The 21039-nt window shown below is 41.2% G+C and overlaps 1 protein-coding gene across 4 annotated transcripts in view; it reads left to right on the forward strand.

Annotated features, from left to right (window-relative positions):
- The window catches only part of znf385c (zinc finger protein 385C), a 133695-nt gene that overhangs the window by 94713 nt on the left and 17943 nt on the right, over positions 1 to 21039 (forward strand). For 3 of the 4 annotated variants that reach the window (XM_020607317.1, XM_020607318.1, XM_020607320.1), the window contains 2 exons: positions 10157 to 10299; positions 15342 to 15452. In XM_020607317.1, coding sequence (XP_020462973.1) covers positions 10157 to 10299; positions 15342 to 15452 — 254 coding nt within the window. The remainder of the gene's footprint in view (positions 1 to 10156; positions 10300 to 15341; positions 15453 to 21039) is intronic. The other variant, XM_020607319.1, reaches the window with a different exon arrangement.

The following is a 21039-nucleotide window of genomic DNA, read 5'->3' on the forward strand; positions in this document are numbered from 1 at the left end:
CTGCTGCAGTAGAATGCACAATTTAAGGAATCCTTTAACATCATTCTCTGGTCTTTGTAATTACACATGGGGAGTATGAGGAGACATCTGCATGAGAGGAGGAAGGAGACAACAGAGCACAGAGAGGCTTCTCATCAAGGCTTTCCAGCTTGCAGCTGTTTCTCTCCAGAGAGCTTGTCAAATGGCCTGTCCTCTCTCAGCCTGAAAGTGGCTTACAATCCAGGTGCTCATTTCTCAGCCACCGCCGATAGGAGGCCAACAAACAATGACGCATCACTCCTTGGCAAGAATTTGTTGACTGTGTCTGAGCCTGACTCTTCTTCAATAACAGGTGGTTTGGACATAAGAAGAGTGAAATCATTTGGGGAGAGACGGGGGTTAGTGGGATAAAAGTTTTTCACTGCCGTACTAGGTGATGTGTATCATGCCTGCACTGCACGAATGATGCATTCAAACATACAAATAACAACATCTGTGTGTGTGTCTCTCTCTCTCACACACACACACACACACACACACACACTGTGTTTTCGTTCCTTTTGGGGACTTTACATTGACTTACATTCATTTCTAATAGACCTGTCCTAACCTTAAACCATGTTGTCACCCTAAAATTCAGTGTGGTCCTCACAAGGAAGGCCGAGTCCCCACAGTGTGAGTATGTTAACAGGTTTCGGTCCCCATAATGTAAGTAATACAAAGGCACTCCTGTACACACACTCAGATCACCTACTGTTCATGAACACCGGTGTTTCGGCGTCTGTCTTTATTGCACACTCTTTGTGTGTTGGAAACTGTGACTGTTTACAAATACCTAGCAGTTTGTGCATTGTGTTTGCTTGTTTCCTGGCATTTCTCCACCATTATTTCACCTTTGTTTAGCTGCATATGCTGTATGGGATTGAAAACCAAATGAGCCTAATGGATCCACAAGGCATGGCACTGCGACCCGTAAATTAAGTCCCACAGATGTGCTTCTGTAGATTAATCTTTCCGCTCATGGGCAATTATTTTGGCAGTGACGCTGAGGCATGAGGCTGATTTGAAACAATTACAGCCCAGGTTGGGCAAAATTAGCTCATTCATTTCCCAGGGCCGCTGCTGATTGAGAGTGAGGGCATTTTAGAAAGCAGCCAAGGGCTAATTGGTTTTTAACATCAGCATGTCCTTCAGCCAACTTTAGGGTTAAAATCTCTTAGTAAATTGTCTCTCAATTGTGTTTTCTATCAAGAAAGATATTAGTCAGGATTTTGTATATGGATAATTAAATTATCTTTGAATTGCTACTGTTTGTTTTTTAAATGTTATAGACTATAGAATGTCAGCTACTTTATGCATTACCACTGTGCTAACCTTCACAGCTGGACAACTTTTATCACCGGAGTTGTTCCTCTGCCATAACTCTCATGTAACTGCAGTTCTGTTCCTCAAAAAGAACCGTCGCCAACTTCCCTGCCATGTGTTAAAAGATAGGAAAAAAATGATTTGGCCCTACAGCTAGGAGTTAAATAGAGCAAGAAAGCTTTGCCTTTTTTTTATAGCTGCTGCACATTTTCATTAAGAGTTTTATTGGGCCATAGACACATACCTGAAAGCAGAATTTAAATTAGCTCTGTTATAAGAAAGGTCTAAAATAAAGAACATGGAAAGGAGTAATGCATGAAGATAGAGGCATTTTGTGAAAGCAAATTCAGGTGGAATTGGAGGAGATGATCTACAGGCAATTTGAAGGCAAAAATCAGTTCTGGAAGGCAATTTACTAGCTCAGTGCAAATACAACTTGCTTAGTAGGAGGTCCTTTGCATAAGACTAAATGTAATAATATACAAGTAAAATGCACAAGTTTTTCTGACATAGTTTGCTAGTGTTGTTTATATAAATAAAGGGAATGTTCTTACCTGCAAGAACAAAAGAATCACAGACTATTTAAGGCTGTGTAGATGAAGAGCTGTTCTCCTCCGTGTGCGTGTTGTGACAGTGTTTGTCTTTGATTGAAAATTCAGGAGAGGATAGTTTCACTGCATTCACCACAGCTACAACTTCATTTTCACTTCACAATTCATCACAGCCTCGTGACCGTTTTTATGTCTGCTGTTTATTGGCTGTGCGTGTGTTTTCATCTATTCTCATCTCATCAGCTGAGGAGTTAAAATTAGAAAACAACCCTGCATCTTATTTTTCTCCTGTACGCCACATCCTTCTTCCTCGAAGATCCACCCAGCCCAGCTCGCCCACCATATCTAATCAGCTCATAATGAGTTGTCACAGTTGGCATGATGGCTGTGTGATGCTTGGTTGACCAGCCTGATATTTATTCATGTAAGAAATTATGTTACACTTAATGCCACTTCCACAAATGACTCAATTTGCTCAGGAAATGAACCTCATCTGAGCGCCTGTCAAACCTGCAGAATTCCTCAACCTGGGTTTTACCTGCAGGCGTAGCACAACTTTCAATGAATGTTTATAGTCTTATTTGTTTTTTTGATATGACACTGAAAGATGGTAATGCTAGTTATAATAATGGAGATGAGGTCAACAAAAACCCTCTCAGGCTGATTTTTAAATTGCCATAGATTGCCTTTGATCAATTCCATTTGCAACATGTTATAAAAGTTCATTTTGTTTTTACCTAGAGGGAAAGTGTCCAACAGTTGTCATTAGCACTGTAAAGCAAGGGAAGGAGATTAAGTAAAGTGTGGGCGACTTATTAAAGCTCCTCTGCCTAAGGCTTGAAAGCAAAGAACACTTTCTTTTTTTTAATGCTGTTCAATGTCACGTTGAAGTTCTACAGTACATACAGCTGCTACTGCAGTGCAGGCTGGCCATCAGCACCATACGCATCAAACACATTAATATGTTTGACGTTGCCCTTCTCTGCCTCCTCGTTCTTGTGCAGCGTCAGGAATCAGTAACATCTCTGTTGCCCACCCATAGCTGGCTGCCTCGTAGGGCTCCACAGTGGGAAAGCTGAGCAATTTGTTTGTGGATGTCTCCGGGCTTATCGTCTCTGCTTGACAGATGGGCCTTGCCTCCACTCAGGTTGGGTTCAGTAGCAAAGCGCCGATCACTGCTTGCCTGACAGAACTCATTATAGACACTCCCTGGGAGAAGGGGGTGTTTATAATGTACCACTGCTGGACTGCTACAATTCAATACTGAGCCAAACACTGCAGACCAAACATACTGCAGAAACTTTTTCTATGGCTTGAGGTCAAATTTAAATGTAGGAATTATTTGTCCAGACCTGCTACGAGCCAACAAATATTTTGGCAACGTTATTGCTGAAGTCAGATGCCATGTATTGATCCTACTTAAACTTCAGTGTCAGGTCACTTTTTTTTTTTTTTTTACAGTTGTCAGTTACCCTGTAATCCACACTGTAACAGAACGGTCTAGGGTCATCTTTCTATGAATCTCTTGTGCATTTTTCTCACTTCATACTTTTTTCATTTTGTGTTCTGTAATGATGAAGCACTAAAACAACCCCAGTGACGTACCCAGCTAGTAAGAGATTAGAAACTAGACTGAATATAGATGAGGTCATAGGTTTGACAGCGAGGTAAACACAACTGATTCAGTATCTAAGTGGGTATAATTCCTCTAAAATTGCTTGTGAAAGAAACGTTATGAAGCCAACTCCCTCCCAGAGAGTGCTCTATTTTCAGTTGCGGGTCAAACTGTGCTTAGCCTTGCATGTAATCAAGCCACATGGAGGAGTCTGCCACCTCTTCAGCCCAGAGAAATGGAGAAAAGAGGGCAAAACTACATATGAGAGATTTTTTTAAAGAGCAGATTATCTTAAAATAGTCACAGAAAGGAAGTAAGTGTGCTTAGCTTAAATAAAATCCTACATCATGAACATCTTCACCAAATTTTTATTGATGGACTTTAGTATCTCTGTTGGAAATATCTCAACCTCCAGTTTTCAAGGTAGAGTTTAGGACCTCTGCAAGCTCTTTTTTTTGATACACAAGCTGAAGAGAAAAAGAAACAACTGTGTGGACAAGCAGACACTTGAGTTCTCAGACATGAGACAGGGTAGAAATGAAGCTCTGTGCTCCAATATTTCTTCTACATATTTACCGCATAATCTGTATCTGCCTGCTGCTCGCACATTGGAATACAAACTGTCATGTGCAGCACACATAGTCATCAAGTTTCACACTCCAGTACACAATATACAGTGGCAGCGCAACCAGCCTGGCATGCCGAGTGACCCAGAAAAAAAAGAGCAGAAATGAAATTCAAATAAACAACTTTAAATGGCTTTAAGTTAAGGTGAGAAAATGGGAGACATGGAGGAGGGGGGATAAAATGAGAGCATTCTTTGTAGGGTTTTTAAATTACATGCCACTGAGAATAGTTTATGCCTCTCTGCTGAAACGGCAAAGTGGCTCACAGACATAAAAGTCTCCAAAAAGGTCAAATTTAATGCAAAAGCATTAAGAATAATTTATTTACATTTATTTTAGTCACTTTCCGGGTTTTGTATCTCGTGTTCAGAATAATACTGACAGCTAACAAATGGAAGCACGAACCACCATGAAGTGTCTCAGTAAGGTGTTGGGCCACCAGAGCAGCTTCAGTGCACCTTGGCATTGATTCTACAAGTCTTGACTGGAGGGATGAACGCTATTCTTCCAAAAGATATTCCTTCGTTTGGTATTTTTATGATGGTGGTGGAGACGCTGTCTAACACAATGCTTCAAAAACTTCCATACAGTAGGTGTTCACCTGGACTGGGCTCTGGTCACTGTTAAAGCCGTAGCACATCATTCACATCAAGCCATTCAGTGGCCCCTCGTGCCCTATGGATGGTGACTTTGTCATTTTGAAACACTCATTTATTCAGGTTTTCCTTTTAATCTGTCACCTGTCTGTATTTCTGCCTATTTCATGCAACTATTTAAATTGGCTTAATTGAAGTTTCTTCATCATCTCTGCTCTGTTTCACCCAATCAGTCCAGTCACATCCTATCTTAAACTCAGGTTTGTAGATTATTGTCATACTTGAAGGAGGAGTGGAGACCAGGAGTGAGGGAGACTGGGGATGGAGAGGAGTAAAAAGCATCAGTCTTTAATTAGAACTGATTGTGGGTAATGTTCTGGCATCCATGCTATGATGGTTCCCGTGTTGGCCCTCACGCCACTTCTCAATCAAGTGGAAGCTAATTGGCTGTTAAAAGTCACTTCTCTCTCTCTCTTTCTCTTTCTCTCTGCCTCTTTGTCTCTCTCTTTCTGTCTCTCAGTGGAGTACAGTATATTTGGACATCCAGAGGCAGCGCAATGTCATTTCATGCCCTCGAATGGCTGTGCACCTCTAATAGACTATGAGGCCATTTTACAATGTCCAGGAGCAGCTTGTGTGAGAGAGCCATTTGTATGCATAGCATGTCTTGTGTTATTTCATTCCTGGCTCGAATAAAGGCTGTGTTTGTTTAGTTATTGTAACTAAAACATGCTACTGTAGTTCTACATTTACGCAGAGAGTTATAGTTGCCAGCTCAGATCCAGTCCTATCAGCCCAAGGTATAAGGCAGGGCAGCGGTTCCTGGGAAGTATGCAGGGTGCTTGGGGGCTAGTGAAACAGTATGACAACAATGTGTGCACAATGAGCAACATGGTCGACGTCAAAACTGGACTATGTGCAATTATGTAATTACTGACAGGCACATGAGGACTGCTAAACATAATCAAAAATATGTTATTACATCTACTTAGCAAGTGACAAAAGAGTCTTCCACATGGTGCAGAGTAATTATGCTCATATTGCGCCTGCACTTAGTGCTCATCATTTCACCGGTTAGCAATTTCCCTTGCAAATAACTGTGCAAAACATTCAAGTTTAGATGTGTCGATATTCATTATCACAGCTGGATAATCGGATCAGAGGTCACATTGTGAAGGTCTCACTGTCACTCAGCAGGCAGTCACAGCTGAGCAGCAGAGACAAGCTGCCTTTTACAGTGACAGTCTACAGAAATCAACATAGACAAAAGCTCTTACCCAAGTGATCCTACCATCACTTGTCTCTACAAAGAAAAAGCCCCACAGAACCAGAGACAAAGTCAACTCCGTCTCTGGTGTATTCATTTAAAATGTTTTTACACAAGGAATTTAATCATGTTTTATTGTTTTTATTAGTCTCTGTAGGAAGCTGTATATTATAAGTTCTTTCTCTGAGTCTTCCCTCGCTGTTGTTCTTGTTAAAGGCCTCAGGAGCAGGAATCATCTTTACACTGTTTTACCTCACCAAGCACCCTATTGTCTCTTTACGTGGCCACAAAGTCATAAAGATCCTTGTGGCCCACATTGGTGCCTTGCTAGCACTTGTGTTTCCAGTCGCTATGGTCTTTGAATGAGGATGAAGAGAGTTTTGCCATGCTGGAGTTTAGACCCTAGTCTGAGGCCAACAAACCTCACAAAACCTGAACATACAGTATCATGTAAATGCAGTGTTGCAAGATTTAGTTCTGTAACACGCCCACTTAGAATTTACTGAGACTAACAAAGTATTTTGGAAAAAAAAAGGAATGGTCAGGTAAAGAATTTGACACTTCAAAATAATATTAAACTATTTAAACTAGGTGTTGTAAACATAGACATATTTCTAATATTTTCATAAAGGGTTTTCCTGATTGAAAGTGAAAAGCAAACCCAAATGACCAATGAATGATGCATTTGACCATTTAGAGATTATCCGCCTGTTTAAAAAAAAACAAAAAAAACACTATATGTTGTTTGTACCAGCAGGTTATTACAACCAACAGTTTTGTATTATACAGGGTTAGTGAAATGTTACTAGGCATTAAAAATTGGCTATAGAACTTGTAGTATCACTGGAGTCATGATGAAAACAGTCTCTAAATAGATAGATAAATTTCATAAGAAATATTATGTCATGTCGTATGAATTTGACTGATATTTGAATGATTGAATTTGATTCATTGATTCATCATCAATCATTGAATTTGATTCATATGAATGATTTCATATGAAATCAAATAGGATTTCATATTAAATTCTATTTACTATCATCTGTTCAGAGCAACCTGGAGGAGATGTTCCTGTATGAGAGGGAAGGGGCCGACAACCGTATGAGTTGAAGGACTACAGCATACCTGAAGTGACAATTGTTTTTATGGCATTTGTCCAACCAAAAATCAATGGCTGTCTTCAGGAGGCTACACAAGAACAGGCAGGAAGAAAAAGAAAGTGGAGATCCACTCACCCAACTCCAAGATTATGTTGTGCCAGCATCTATCCTGCATAATTACACAGGGCCACAAATAGAAAGGCTGTCTTCACTCCTATCCACCCTCTCCTTTTCTTCATCCTGTGCCACTCAGCAGCAGTTTGTGAGGTTATGCAGAGCACAAGGGGCGGGGTGGGGGTATTTAGATGTGTGAAAAGGCAATTTGTTAGAAACCTAAGGGAGCACTGGAGTGATGACAAGAGAATTACTGTAGAAGGGCTAAAGGGTTGAATGGCTAAATCTGTGCTAGCGGAAGAGGAATGAGGAGGAAAGGCTCAGTATATTTGTCTGTGTGTCTTAGAAACCATTATTTTCTCAGATGAGCAAGTAGAAAATAATTGAAGAATGGATGGCTGAATTCTACAGCTCAGATGCACCACACCACACAAACATACATGCACCTCAGTAGATGTGATGTGACGGTGACTGTTGTGTAACCAAGCTCAGTGAGTCATGAGAGGGAGGAATGCGTTGTAGTGATGGTTGGAGGAGGAAGCTGGCCTGGGGAAGGGCTGCGGGAGACAGTCAGATCCGTTAGCAAAGTCATCTGGGGGAGAGAGAAAGAGGCTGGGCATGTGGTTTCAGGCCTTGCCTCAACTGTCAGTGATTGTCTGGACCCCACCACCACAAGTGAGGTGTGGTGCTGCACACACAACCAAATACAAACATATGCATGTGTGGAGACACACATACAACTTTAAATTGAAGTGGGTTTTCAGGGACTGAAATAAACTAACCATCCTTCATACACATAAAAGCAGGAATCATGCTTGACCACCCCAAAACATGTTATTTTGCTATAAACTGTACCTCATAAAATCACACTGTGTGCTGGTTCAAAACGTTTTGTGCCTGTGTGTGTGTGTGTGTGTGTGTGTGTGTGTGTGTGTGTGTGTGTGTGTGCATGTTGCGTGACTGTTTATACTGACTTCTCCTTGCCCCAGGAGCTATTTGTTTTCAGAGGTGCGTAGGCAGTTCTGTTTGTATGCATTTGTGTGCATGTGTGATACTCATCTAATATATGCAAGCTGAGCACACGCGCTCCTCACGCTGTCGTACATGGCTGGACTCAGGCTGTGCCTCCGTGGCAACGTTATCATACAAAGAGGCAAACAGCCAGCCCCTGATTTAATAAGCTGCCTAGGGAGTCACAGAGAGGTGGGGAAGCACTATCAGCTGATAACTGTCCTCCCTGCAAGACCAGCTTTCCCTCTCATAGGGCTGCCAAGAGAAGACTCAGCTTCTCCTCTTTCTCTGTGTGTGTGTGTGTGTGTGTGTGTGTGTGAACGATCCCCCAGTGGCTGCTACCCATGAGTCTGTAGGCTTCGTCCGTTCTGTGCTGCCTTTCTCTGGGTGTCAGACAAACAGCAGAGGAAAGCCCACACAAGGCACAGACAGGCCTGACATCAGTGCTGAGGAGCATATGCTCAGAGCTTCAATCTTTCAGCTCCCTCACATACACACACATGCACACCATGTTGTGGCTCTCTCCCCTGCCATGAGCCAGGCTATAGACAGACTCCTATCAGTCTGTGCTGCACTTCATATAGACCAGCAGTAATATCATCATACCACCACCCTGAAACCAGGGCAAAGAAAAAAATAGTACTAGCATGCTGCAACAAAGAAAAATGGTGAAACTAGAATTACTGCCTCACCAGCCAGTCAAGTTCACGTGCATGTCTGTTCAAACTCACACAAGTTGCCCTTCGGTCATGATTAGTATAGGAATTCTTGAGTTTTGTGTTTTGTGATGCCATAGTGAGCTTTGACCTACACATTTTAATCAGTCCATCCTTTGCTGAGGGATAAAAACACCACAACATTTTTCAGAACAGTTGTTGCACTTCATTTTGACAGTGTCTGTTATTTTGTTGATGCTGATTGCTTTGCAGCCATGGTTGATAAGTGTCTAGGTGAACTTTAAGTGGAATAGCGCTCTAGTTCATCCAGACAATACAGTCTTTCATGGGAATTATGGTCAGAGACAAAACAAGGAGAAGTGTGTCCTTTTTGTAACAAGGCAAAATCAGAGCATGATGGTGAATGGGTGCATAATGTGCTTGGTTTTCATGCCTGAAACTGGAATGTACATATTTTTGGTTAATTAAGCTAATAACGTACGGAAGAAACATTGGGACTTCTTTCAGTGTCAAGTGCTCTTTTTTGGCCAATCTTTTCACTTTCTAAGGTGTCCTGTATTATTGTAAAGTCAGTGATTGCTTTTGTCTGTAGTGCGTTATCACACTTGAACACAGCCGCCTAACAGCATAGGCATACATTGGGGTGGCCATGGTGACCAGCAGCTGACACCGATGATTGATCCTGGTACTGGGATAAGCACCTGCACACCACAGTGCCAGCCACTGAAAGGCAGCCAGCCGGAAAATTAGAAATCTCTTCATCCCTGGTCCATTTGAAATCCGATATCTACCATCTTCCCCTCACACAGGCACCTTTCCTCAGCCAATAAATTAGTAATTAAATGATGTGTGTGTGTATGTATGTACATGTGGGCAGGTGCATGTCCTTGAATCAGCTCAGGCAGTTGGGGTGATAGGGGTATTAAAGTCTCTAGTAAAATGACCCATCACCCTCAAATATGTACACCTTGTCTGCATAAAAACAGAACACTTACACACTCTGCATTGTCTCAGATACAAGTACATACTCACTCCCAGGCACATATTTGAGTTGTACAATGTGTGTTGGGTGTCAGCTGGAGGTGTAATGGTGCCTTGTGTATCAAATAAATCAAAGTCAGGCTTCCTCTAGGCGCTGCACCTGACCTCTTGGAAGCCATCAGCGCAGTTCCACCCTCATTACCACATTGGAACAGAAATGCCCTTCATGTTTAATGTTTCCCTCTGCTCCTCAATTTCTATCTGTGTCGTCCAGGTACATCGACCCAGAGAAGCCCCCTACTGGCTTCCCTCCCTGTCCCAGGACGGCCTCTGCAGCCTCAGCTTGAGCTCAAACACCTAATGCCCTTCAGACTGAATGGATCCTCACCCCTCAGTCTCTTTCCTAACTTTAATACGGTGAGTCTGATGGTTTTGATATCATGCAAAATAGTAATTTACATGAATGAAGGTGGAACTAATTAATCTGTGGCTTTATCAACAAGCAATTTCAGCAACAATAAAAGTTTCCAGCAAACACATAAAATGGCCTGGATCTTATCGGATCCAACAGAATTATTATGCGAAGAGGTGACTCATCTCACTGCAAAAAAATATTGTGATTATGTTGTTTTGTAACATGGTTTTTTTTAGCTAAAAAAAATATCTTTTAACATTTAGTCTGGTTTCATCTTGCACCTTCTATGAAAATGTGTTAGGCAAAATATGAGGCAGGATGAATGAAAGCAAAGACTCAGAGCACCTGGCTAAATAATAGTCAGTGATTTTGATTAGAAAACATGTCAACCACCAACAGATTTTAGGATTTTTTTTGTTCTCTGGGACAGTAATAGCCTTAATTTTAAGGGTCATCAACAGCTTTCATAAATTTGGTGTCATTGTGCTCATGCTCATTGATTGAGCTGTACAAAGGAAGACAGATCTATAAAATGGTGTCATAACGATGTCATACTTTGCCTCATTGCCTGGAATAAAAACCGCGTATTGTTGATCCTTGACCATCACTATACCCCTTGTCATTTTATGTGTGCATCTGAGGCACTTCTGATTTCTTTGATCTTGTGTGTGTGTTCACTTCTATTGTTGCCCTTTGTTAGACCGTGTCTAAAGGAAACATAAGCCAGAGCTTTCACTTCAGCACACGCCTTTTCAAACTAGGTGAAACAAAAGTTGGATGGTAGAGAGAAAGACAGAGAGAGAGAGACATCTGGCTGCCTGGTTCTGATGGTGAAGCACCTGTGTGAGGGGGTGGATGAGACATAAACATGTGCTGTATATGTGTACGTAGGGGGTCTCCAACCTGCTATGTGAAAAGTGCAGTTTCTGCCACCCACTGCTTTGGGTCATGGGGTTGCCTATACTGCCCTGTGGAGGATTGAGCATTGACGCAACGGCAACATGGAAAACGTTTATTCCTCTAACACCCTCATGTATTTATATTAGTGGTGGCTCCAGCAGGGCAGGTCTCTGCTCAGTGTTATGTCTGAATTTCACTTAGGTTTCAGTGGGAAAATTGCTGTTTCAGTTTTTTTTCTAACCAAAGTCGGTGCCTCACAGCTCTGCTCAGTCTTTCATTTCAAAATGTTTTGTTTTTGTACATTATGGTTCCTCATTAGAAAAATAAAAGTAGTCATACAGTATTAGTAACAGTTATTGTAGAAGAAAAAAGCAGTAAATTAATAAGGAGTTCAGCGAGTTAATAGAGAAGAAGTCATGTTTACAGAGTTGCAGTGATATCCAGTCAGCCATTGTTAAACAGAATACAACTCGCAGTAGGACATGGAATCTACCACAGCTAGAATGCAGAAATTATGATAACCATGCAAATAACATCAAACAGCTTCAGTCCCAGGAGGAGATGATTAGCCTCCATAACATACAGTCTGACAGCACAGCTGTGGCATTAATCACCACGTCCATTCAACAGGAAGCCCCAGGTTCTCTTAACCTTGATAAGGCACACGTTGTCCCAGGCTTGTGTAGGAGTGGGGGAGCGGAATGAATGCACCTGTCTCCAAAATTAAATATCTTCTGGTGCCCCTTCTTAGATCCTCTCCCCTCATCACCCTCTCTGTGATGTGTCTCTTTCTCCCTGTTTTGCTATGCTGCTTGAAACTCCATCATAGACTCAGCCACCCAGTGCAAGATACGTTCCGACTGTACTAGGATGGCAGGGGAGGACAAGGGGCTTAAACAAAAGATACATTTATAGCAGTTGGTTCAGGATTACTGAGGACAGACAATGAGCACATTCTTCGGTTCCTAAAACAAATAGCTGTGTGCAGCCTTCCCTGCTTAGGTGGGCAGAGGGCAGCAGGAGTGGGAGATATAGGTTTACATGGTCAAGCTTCAGCTTGGGGAAGGCCAAAGCCATTTGCTTCCAGAGGTAGCTTTGACTCATGTAGAGGCCAAAATAAAGCAACAAATGCAAAGATAGCCCCAAGGGAGAGGTATACCTCCAGTGTGGAGGTTTCTCTGGCAGATGTATTTATATTCCCTCTCACCCCTGGCCTCGAGGAACCAGTTGTAAAGAGACTCCTTAGGAGGCAGCTGCCTTGGACATGTCCTAACTCTCTGTGTGGTACACAGGGATCTGATGTTACTCGGGCCTGTATTTTAGAAAGACATCAAGGCTGTGTACCAACCTCTCCATGATCAATACACCAACGCTCCTTGATCTACAGACTATCAGCAGGGGCACCAGTGTGGTTCCAGTGAGCATGGTAGTCTAACTCAGTGTGAGAATACTGAGCTCCCCAGCCACCCTCTCCTATGTGAGAGACCCCTCTCTCATATGTAAACAGAGGAGAGGACTGGGCCAGGTCCCTGCCAGCCTGGGGAGAGATCCAAGCTGATTGTTATATATGATACCATGCCAAAGGCTGCTGCAGTGAAATCAGCTGTCATCATGGAATTCAGACCTGTTGATGAAGCCTTACTATTCACTCTTCTGTTTATACTATGCTGTTCTGGGGCTCTGCAGTCTTTCAACAGACAGTTAAAACTGTATTAAACCCTAAAACAGTTCCATCTCCAGAAACACTTCTCTGTGGGCTGCAGTGACTCATAATGTATTAGACAGATTGCACTGAAGCCTAACTGCATTAAACTATAAACCATAGCAAGGCTTGTGAAAACAGGACAATACAGTAATGTTAAAAACTTGAATCCGTGCGGAGAGAAACAATGCTGAAGCTGGATTTATAGTCGGCGCATGGAGTTAATGGGTGTCTCCCCCAAGATACCTACAGCATAGGTTTTGATTTATAGTTTGGTGCCAGATTTCCCATTTATATTACCACCGCAATTCTAGACGCATGTATTTTACATAACCAATCTATATCTTTGCTCACATTATTTCTTCTAGATCTACTTTGTGATGCTGAGCAAAAGTTGGGTACACACAGACTTATAGAACCGGAGTTAAGAAAATATAATTGAAGCTACACTGCAGCACAGTCACAGTTTACATTAAGTCTTTCATGTAGAGCAGTAGCTGCAGTAAACAGGTCACCATTGTAATGGGTTCCTAGATTATAACTAAAAAATGAGAATAATAGTGAGAATCTTTCTTCAGGTTTGTTAGTGTGACATTAAATATTGTGATCATGTCACTGACCACTGACTGTAAAAACAATGGACAGGCTGACAACTCACAGAAATGAAGCCACTGCGATGTAATCGGCCCCTGGTGGCTGGTTGCAGCATAGGTCATAAATCCCACCTCTTCCATGTTAGTGGAAAAAAAATTCAAAATACAAATCAAATAAATTTTTCCCCAGAGGTCACTTTTGTGATTTTTGGTAAGTCTTATCACACAGATATGTGTACAAGTGGTCATTTTTCTGGTATGGAAGAAATACATTCTGAAATGTTTTTTTAGTTGATTTGACAGCTTTGATTAGAGGTCCAATGCTGTTGCTCCACTTCTGGTCACTACTGTGCAGAATCTAGTTGCAAAATGGCAGCGGCCGTATTCATAGTATTTTGGCTTCATTTTTGCATAGTGGAGAAAAGAGGTGATGTCATGTCCATTGTATATATGTCATTGTCAGTGACACATTGTCCAACACACACATCATACTAAGAAAATTTTCACTTTGTCCTCCTGTATCTTTAATGGTTTGCATACATTTTTGTTTATCTTTTGCAGTGTGTTATCCTCTTTCTTTATTTGATTCCTAAACTGATTTATGGACATTTATGCACAGTGGGCATGAGGGCTGTGACGATACACTTAGTTCACGAGAGGAGATGATATTCTAACACAATTTTTAAGAAATCTTCAATGACAAAATATATGACTGGGAATAAATAGTGTTTTATTTGACTGAAAGCCACAAAATGCAAATACAGGTGCATTTTGAATGTCACTTCAGTTCTGCTTTCTGAGTATGAATTATCATATGCAGTAAAAGACAACAATATACAAGAACTGTAAAAGGTTTTGCCACAAACTCAACTGACTGGCTTCTCTTCTGTATGATTTCACATGAGTCTCTTCAGACATTATAACTGTGCATGAGCTATGCATGAGCTTCTTAGACCGAGTTTCAAAGGTGTGAAAAGACGCAGCCCTCTCCATTCATTTATATAGGGGATTGCGTTCACCCGCACCGCCGGGGGCTCCGGCAAAATTGATGCAACCCTGTGCAGTGAAAAAGTTGGATCTGGTTTAAAATTCACCACAACAGATGGTGACATCATCCAGCAAAGGCGCTGACCAATCAATTATGGGGGTGACCAGGACATAGATGCCCACGAGAAGAAGACCCTTTTGTTTACCTTGTTAGCATGAGCATTTGCTACTATTCATTGTCGAATCTGATCTACAATTAACAAACCATAACGACATGCAATGCATTGTAGCTGTTTTTTTTTTATCTGTCACTGCCGACTCACTGGTGGTAGAATTGGTGCTAAGGTAGAGTAGGCTACATTAGCAGCATGGCTAACCAAAACACAATGGAAATTCATGGGCGGGAAACATAAATGAAGCCAACCACATTGACCCGTTACAATGTGGCCATATTGTACACGCCTACAACACTCCTCCCGCAACCCCTCACCTCCTGAACAGTGCAGCCCCTTGCATTAATACACAGCAAGGAGTTACATTTTTGCTAGGCTACTATGAATGTATGTGGGTCTCACTCCATCATACTGGCCTGATTCTGTAATGTACCGACATCACAAGACAGCTTTTGCCTCAGTGAGAAATATTGTCACGTTTTAATATCACAAGATCTCGTGGCATGAGATCTCATCACACCGCTAGTGGACATCAAGCAGTATATGTGTGTTGAGGTTTGTGTTATAATGAGAAGTAGCTTTACTATGATAGTTGCCTCTATTAAATGTGTTTCTCAGCCTCTGTTGCATCTAATTTCATTTTAGATTTTTAGAACTAATGTTGTTTGTACTGATTATATATATCTTAGATGGACCCCGTCCAGAAGGCAGTGATCAACCACACATTTGGTGTCCCTCAGCCTCTCAAGAAAAAACAGATTATCTCCTGCAACATTTGCCACCTGCGCTTTAACTCAACGGTAAGACATGTTTTAGTGGCTTTGGTGTTTATGAGAAAAATGAGGGAAGTTGTGGGACAATAAGGGAGAAAAAAGCGATGGCATGCCAGACTGTGTAATTTACAACATAAAAGCAATTTATACCAAAAAGTGAGTCTAGCCTAAGAAAACAACATCTCTTTGTTTTGTGCTTCTTGAATGTTGGTTTCTGAAAAGTACCACAATTTCTACAATTACCTTAGGTCTTATCAGCCTCACTGACTCATGTGTGTTCGTGTGCATCTGTGCATGTGCATCAACAAAATTCTAGTCAGTATCATTAAAATATTTTGTCCATTGAACATAATTTTATTTGTTTTAAACCAAAAATTCAAGAAGTAAATTGAAAAAAAAAAGCTTAATGAATTAAATAATAATAAAGCTCCATATTTAAGCTACAACAAAAGTCAGTTCACCCATTGTTTGTGTGATTATATTAAAGTTATATTTATCCACTTTTATTTTTGATGACAGATTTGAGCATCCTGGGTATGGGTGATGCCAGTCTTGCACAAACCTGTGGAGAGATTCTTTTTTGGCTGATCTTTGTTGGAGTTCTTTTCTTGCTCTGCTTTCTGCTTTAAAATACTGGAGAGATGTTCTGTTGAAATCTGGGGTCATTTTCAGCCAGGCTATAGTTTGGGCCATTTTCTTCTTTAAAAACTTTAGTGTGATTTATGGAGTGTGACATCACTTTCATTGAGAAAAATTCATCCCCTGCCAAGCTTCACAAGACAGGGAGCCATCTTTTCAATAAATATCTTGGTAATAAAACTTGGTTCTCCCCTACACTTTTTGTGCTCACGCAGCCCCATATCAGCACACTTCCACTTCTGTGTTTCATGGTCAGCACTATGCAGTTACTATGGTAGCACTGGCCAAATACACTGAACCCTGTCTAATCCAGACAAATGCATTCTGCTTTAATTTGACCAAAGAGTGTGCTGCCGCCATTTATCAGGCATTTTTTAAACATCTATGACAAAGTTGAATTTTTAGTTTTTTGTCATTTGGGGAGCAATTTCTTTTTTTCTTTTTTTTTTTTTTTACTGGAAACCATCCATTCAGTGTCACTGAAACACCATTTTTGCACAGATGAACCTTATGCAAAGGCGCTTATCCATCTGTTTTCAGTGCACAATTGCATAAATAGCAAACAGTGTATCGCATCATTTTTCAAGGTGTGGTTCCAGTACTTCCTAACTACTAGTTCAGCTGTGTTTCAGCTGATTTTTAGTAATCTACTGAGGCTCTTATACCCTCTGCCATCTTTGTGAATTCTCACAACCTGGTTTCTTTGAGAAAGCCAGGGTTGTTTGATGGTTCTTTCATAGCCTTGTTCATACAATTGGCCTTTACTGGAAATCACTGGTGCAGTCATTTTGTTGCAATGATCACAGGTTTGTTGCACTTTTTTGCACTAGCACCAACTTTGTTGCATTGAAGTTGTACTTGAACACCTGTAAATTCAGAGTGGTCTATCTAACCTGTTTGTTGTTAATTATACATAAACTCCAATACCTCACACTTTAACTTAAGATGGTACGATGTTAAATTGTTTAATATTTAGTGACACTGCAAAGTGGTTTACTCAGTTTTATTGTATAAAAGCAAATGTGTGTATCTTTGTGTGTGTATGCAAAGCAAAAAACTGCAAATATATCCCTTTATGCAAATTATGTAGAGTTAGTCATTTAGTTTTATCCCAGTTATGCATATAAATGTTGTACTTTCAGTGAAATCTGTATGTGTGTGTGTCTGTCTGTCTTTTGTTTTGGTGTGAGGGATTAGTCAGCAGGGAAAGCTGCAGTTTATCAGCAAAGAGCAGAAACAATCAGCAGCCCCAGCAGGAAGCAGAATTCTCCACTCCTTGTTCCATTTGTCTCATCCCTGTCAACGCCACCACCACACATACATACTCTGCGCACATACTCTACACATGCACACTAGAGTGCACACACACTGACAAACATCCCATGATATTTCATGCATATTCACATAAACAAATAGATAATAATCCAGAAAGCCTTAAGACATTTCAGGTCTGGACACACAGCCAGGGGAGGATTGGGGGGGGACTCCATTTTCAAAGAAGGGCTAAGGCACAGGAGACAGGGAGCTGAGGGGGGAGAGGAGCTACAGACACACACTAGAGCAAATCCCATAGCTCCACAGACCGACTTAAAGAGGAGTGTTAGATCAGACTGTAGTTTTATCTGTCTCTCTGAGAGCATGAATCCTTTCCTAACACGTCAATGCATCCTCCTCAGAGTTTGCTCAGATATTATACCAAGTTATCCTTATGCATAATGCTCAAAGGGGGATAAGTAAGCTCCCTCTGCTTTTCAATATAACACAAATTGACCTTAAAGAACAGCTAACACCACATATTGAAATCTTGTTTTTAGTGACGACCAGTTTGAGTGTGTCCATGCACAGTAATGCCACTGTTGGATGTGGATACACAGCTTCTGACCACACATATGTATTATACACACACATCATGCACACTATTCCTTTAATGTCACATCAGAGGAGCACGAGAGCCCTCTGGGTGTTCCAGATGTCCTCTGGTCGTCAGCTGCTGCTTTGGTCGACCTACACACTAAAAGAAAGTGTTGTGTTACATCTTTATTATGCTAATGTGGGTTATCAGATATTTCTGTTGTGTATTTTATTTTGTTGTTTGTTTTAATTACTAGTTAATGAGATGAGAGATGATTTGTCAGTAGTATTGTTGAAGGCTAGAGGTGTCAGGTCCGCTCGGCGCGATCTGCCTTTCTTCCGCCTTTCTCTCCTCTGTTCTCTCGACCTGCGGGATTCGCACTTCAGCTGTGTTGCATTCGTAATTAGCGATTTGTTTGTCGGTGCACACAGCTGGGGTGCATCCTGCTGATTGACTCCCTCCTTATTTATACCTCTGGCAGACGCTCCGCCATCGCCGGAGCATTACCCAAAGTATGTGACTTATTCACCTAACTACTGTAACTCGCATACCCTGTAACAGACCTATTTTTCGTGGTATGTATGGTTCTCATTTTGATTTCCTGCACAGTTCCTGTGCTGTGGATCTCATTATGTACATTGGTTATGTGTGTTTTTTTGTGTGTGTGTGTGTGTGTTCGCCGTTCACGCTGACAGTCTCTGTGCTGTGGACCTCTTTGTTTGTTTTTGTCCGTGAGGTTAGCCAGACGTTACTTTTTATATCCAAGCTGACAGTTCCTGTGCTGTGGATATCCTTTTTGTTCGCCCGTCCTCGAGGTTAGCCTGTCTATTCCCCTGTCCGTCCTCATCCTCCTGCTCTCCTGATTCCTGCCGTCAGTTTGTCTGTTTACCTGTTCGTCCTGGTCTCCTCCACCATCTCTGCCCTGCTTTGCTGTTTTATGTACATGGACTGTGACACGTGTTTTGTTTTGTTACTCTGTCCTATGTTGTATTTTCCCCCATTAAACCACCTTTTTTGCACTAGCACCTGGGTCAGCATGCTTGAATCCTACCTCAGTTCTCCCTCACCCTCCTGGTGAGGGGGGGGCTAACCCTAACAAGAGGTTGTTTGAATGTCGTTTCAACTTCTACTGGTTATTAGAGCTCACAGAGTAGATTACTTAATAGTCCTTTAATATGTATAAAATTGTTTTAAAGAGAGCAATTAACCTCTAAAATGACTGCATAATCTAAAGTTTTTGGAACATGTCTCTGAAATAAATATTTCCGTATTAGTAGGTATAGCCTATGATGCAAATACAGGAGCACTGAAACAATGTAAAACAGTGAGGGCATTGACAGAACTGTCATTGTTTTTGTCTTTCCTTTTGTTCACCAAGTTTCACAGTCATAACATAATAGAACACAATTGGGCTGGATGTATTTATAGTACAGTGCATCAGAAAATATCAACATGGTAAAAAGCTTTTTGAAAACCATGCAATTCTGCTCATCAACCTCCACAATCAAAAGCGACAGTTCACTTAAAGTAAGCAAACCAACTGGCAGATCCACTTTTTATGTCTTTTAATTTTTGCTGCAAGCAAGTCATTATTGGAAAAGAGCATTCAGCATCATTTCTGAACCACAGGGAAAAACGCTCCACACCCACTAAACATATGTCTACACACCAGATATAATCTAATGTTTACTTTTAGCCTAGAGATTTCTTAATCAGTGGACAATCAAAGATCCCTTAGAAAAGCTCTGTGTCTCCCAGGAGTCCTGCTTGCTGGGTGGTGATGTGAAAACCGAAGCTCATTTCACACCTTGTCCTTCTGCCTCCAGTGGGACTCGGCTGAATGGGGAGACTGGTGGTGGAGAAGGCACTAGCTGAATTCATCACAACACGCAAATCTCTGAAGTGTTTCATGGCTGATCACTCACAGGATGCGCTGAAGTATCTGTGTTTTACAGATGCACTGACAGCCACATTATTTCTGGGGCTCAACTATATTACATGGTGTGTGTGTGTGTGTGTTCCTATAACCCTGTATCACTGCGCTAATACAGAACAAGCAGTAATCTTTTTTTTATTGCTTATGGGAGTAAATATATTGTTGAAGCTCAGGTAAGAGAAATCCACATTTCATTCCTAATAAAAAGGTCTTTTGGTATTTGCATGTCTCTTGGTCATTTCTGCATGTATTTATTTCTCACTTAGGAGTCTTTAAATGTGAAGTCCAGTCGTTTTATCCCAGTTGTTTTGGTGCCTGAGTATTCACATGATTTATTTCTCAAGGAAGTAAAACGAGAAGAGCTTGGAAGGAAGCACTGCAGGCTTAGAGGAACAACTACACCTACAATAATTTGCTCCGCATCAAAACATATGCCCTTTGGGAAATTGAACAAAACATTATTTTATACTTGATCCTTCTTCCTTAATCTATCAATCTCTTAAAGAACCCATGGCATGCTCATTTCCAGCCATTTAATGTTTAATCTTGGGTACCTCTAGATTAGCTTTGCTCCCATCATAAATTGAAATAATCTGTAGTTATTTCAGAACCATAAAACCAGAGAGCATCTTCCTAAAAGTGAGAGGATAGTTTGTGAACATGCACAGCTCCTGCTAATGGTGTTGTGTTGCAATTGGACAGCACAACAAACTGTAAGAGCATTAATTAATTTGAATTTCTCCTCCAAAGATAGGTTAACAGTATATGTACCTATGAAAAGAGATGTGTAACGCTAAACAAAGCGGGTAGTTGAGAAACACCATATTTTAGCTGGCATGCAGACGTAGTAACTTCTCCAGCCTTACAACAATTCTCTCTAACATTACAGAAACAAGGCATTAACAGACATGCAATGTGTGTTTTTTATAAACTTACTGTTAAGTCTCCCTAAGTATTGGAAACACTGCTCCATTTCAGGTAGCTCCAAGGTCAGTAAATCCACCTGGTGGTCGCTGTGTCTTCCCCCACGCAACCACATACAGTCCCAAAGTAGTCAGTGACGTGCGGTCAGGGGAGGCAGGTGAGGCAGAGTCTCCCCTGTCAATCTTGAAAAGAAAAAAAAGTTAACCATAAAATATAATAAATGTTAATATTTGTCGGCTGGTGTGTGTTGTAGGCCCTTTTGC

The sequence above is a fragment of the Monopterus albus genome, unplaced genomic scaffold (genome assembly GCF_001952655.1).
Source record: "Monopterus albus unplaced genomic scaffold, M_albus_1.0 scaffold85.1, whole genome shotgun sequence".
NCBI lineage: Eukaryota > Metazoa > Chordata > Actinopteri > Synbranchiformes > Synbranchidae > Monopterus > Monopterus albus.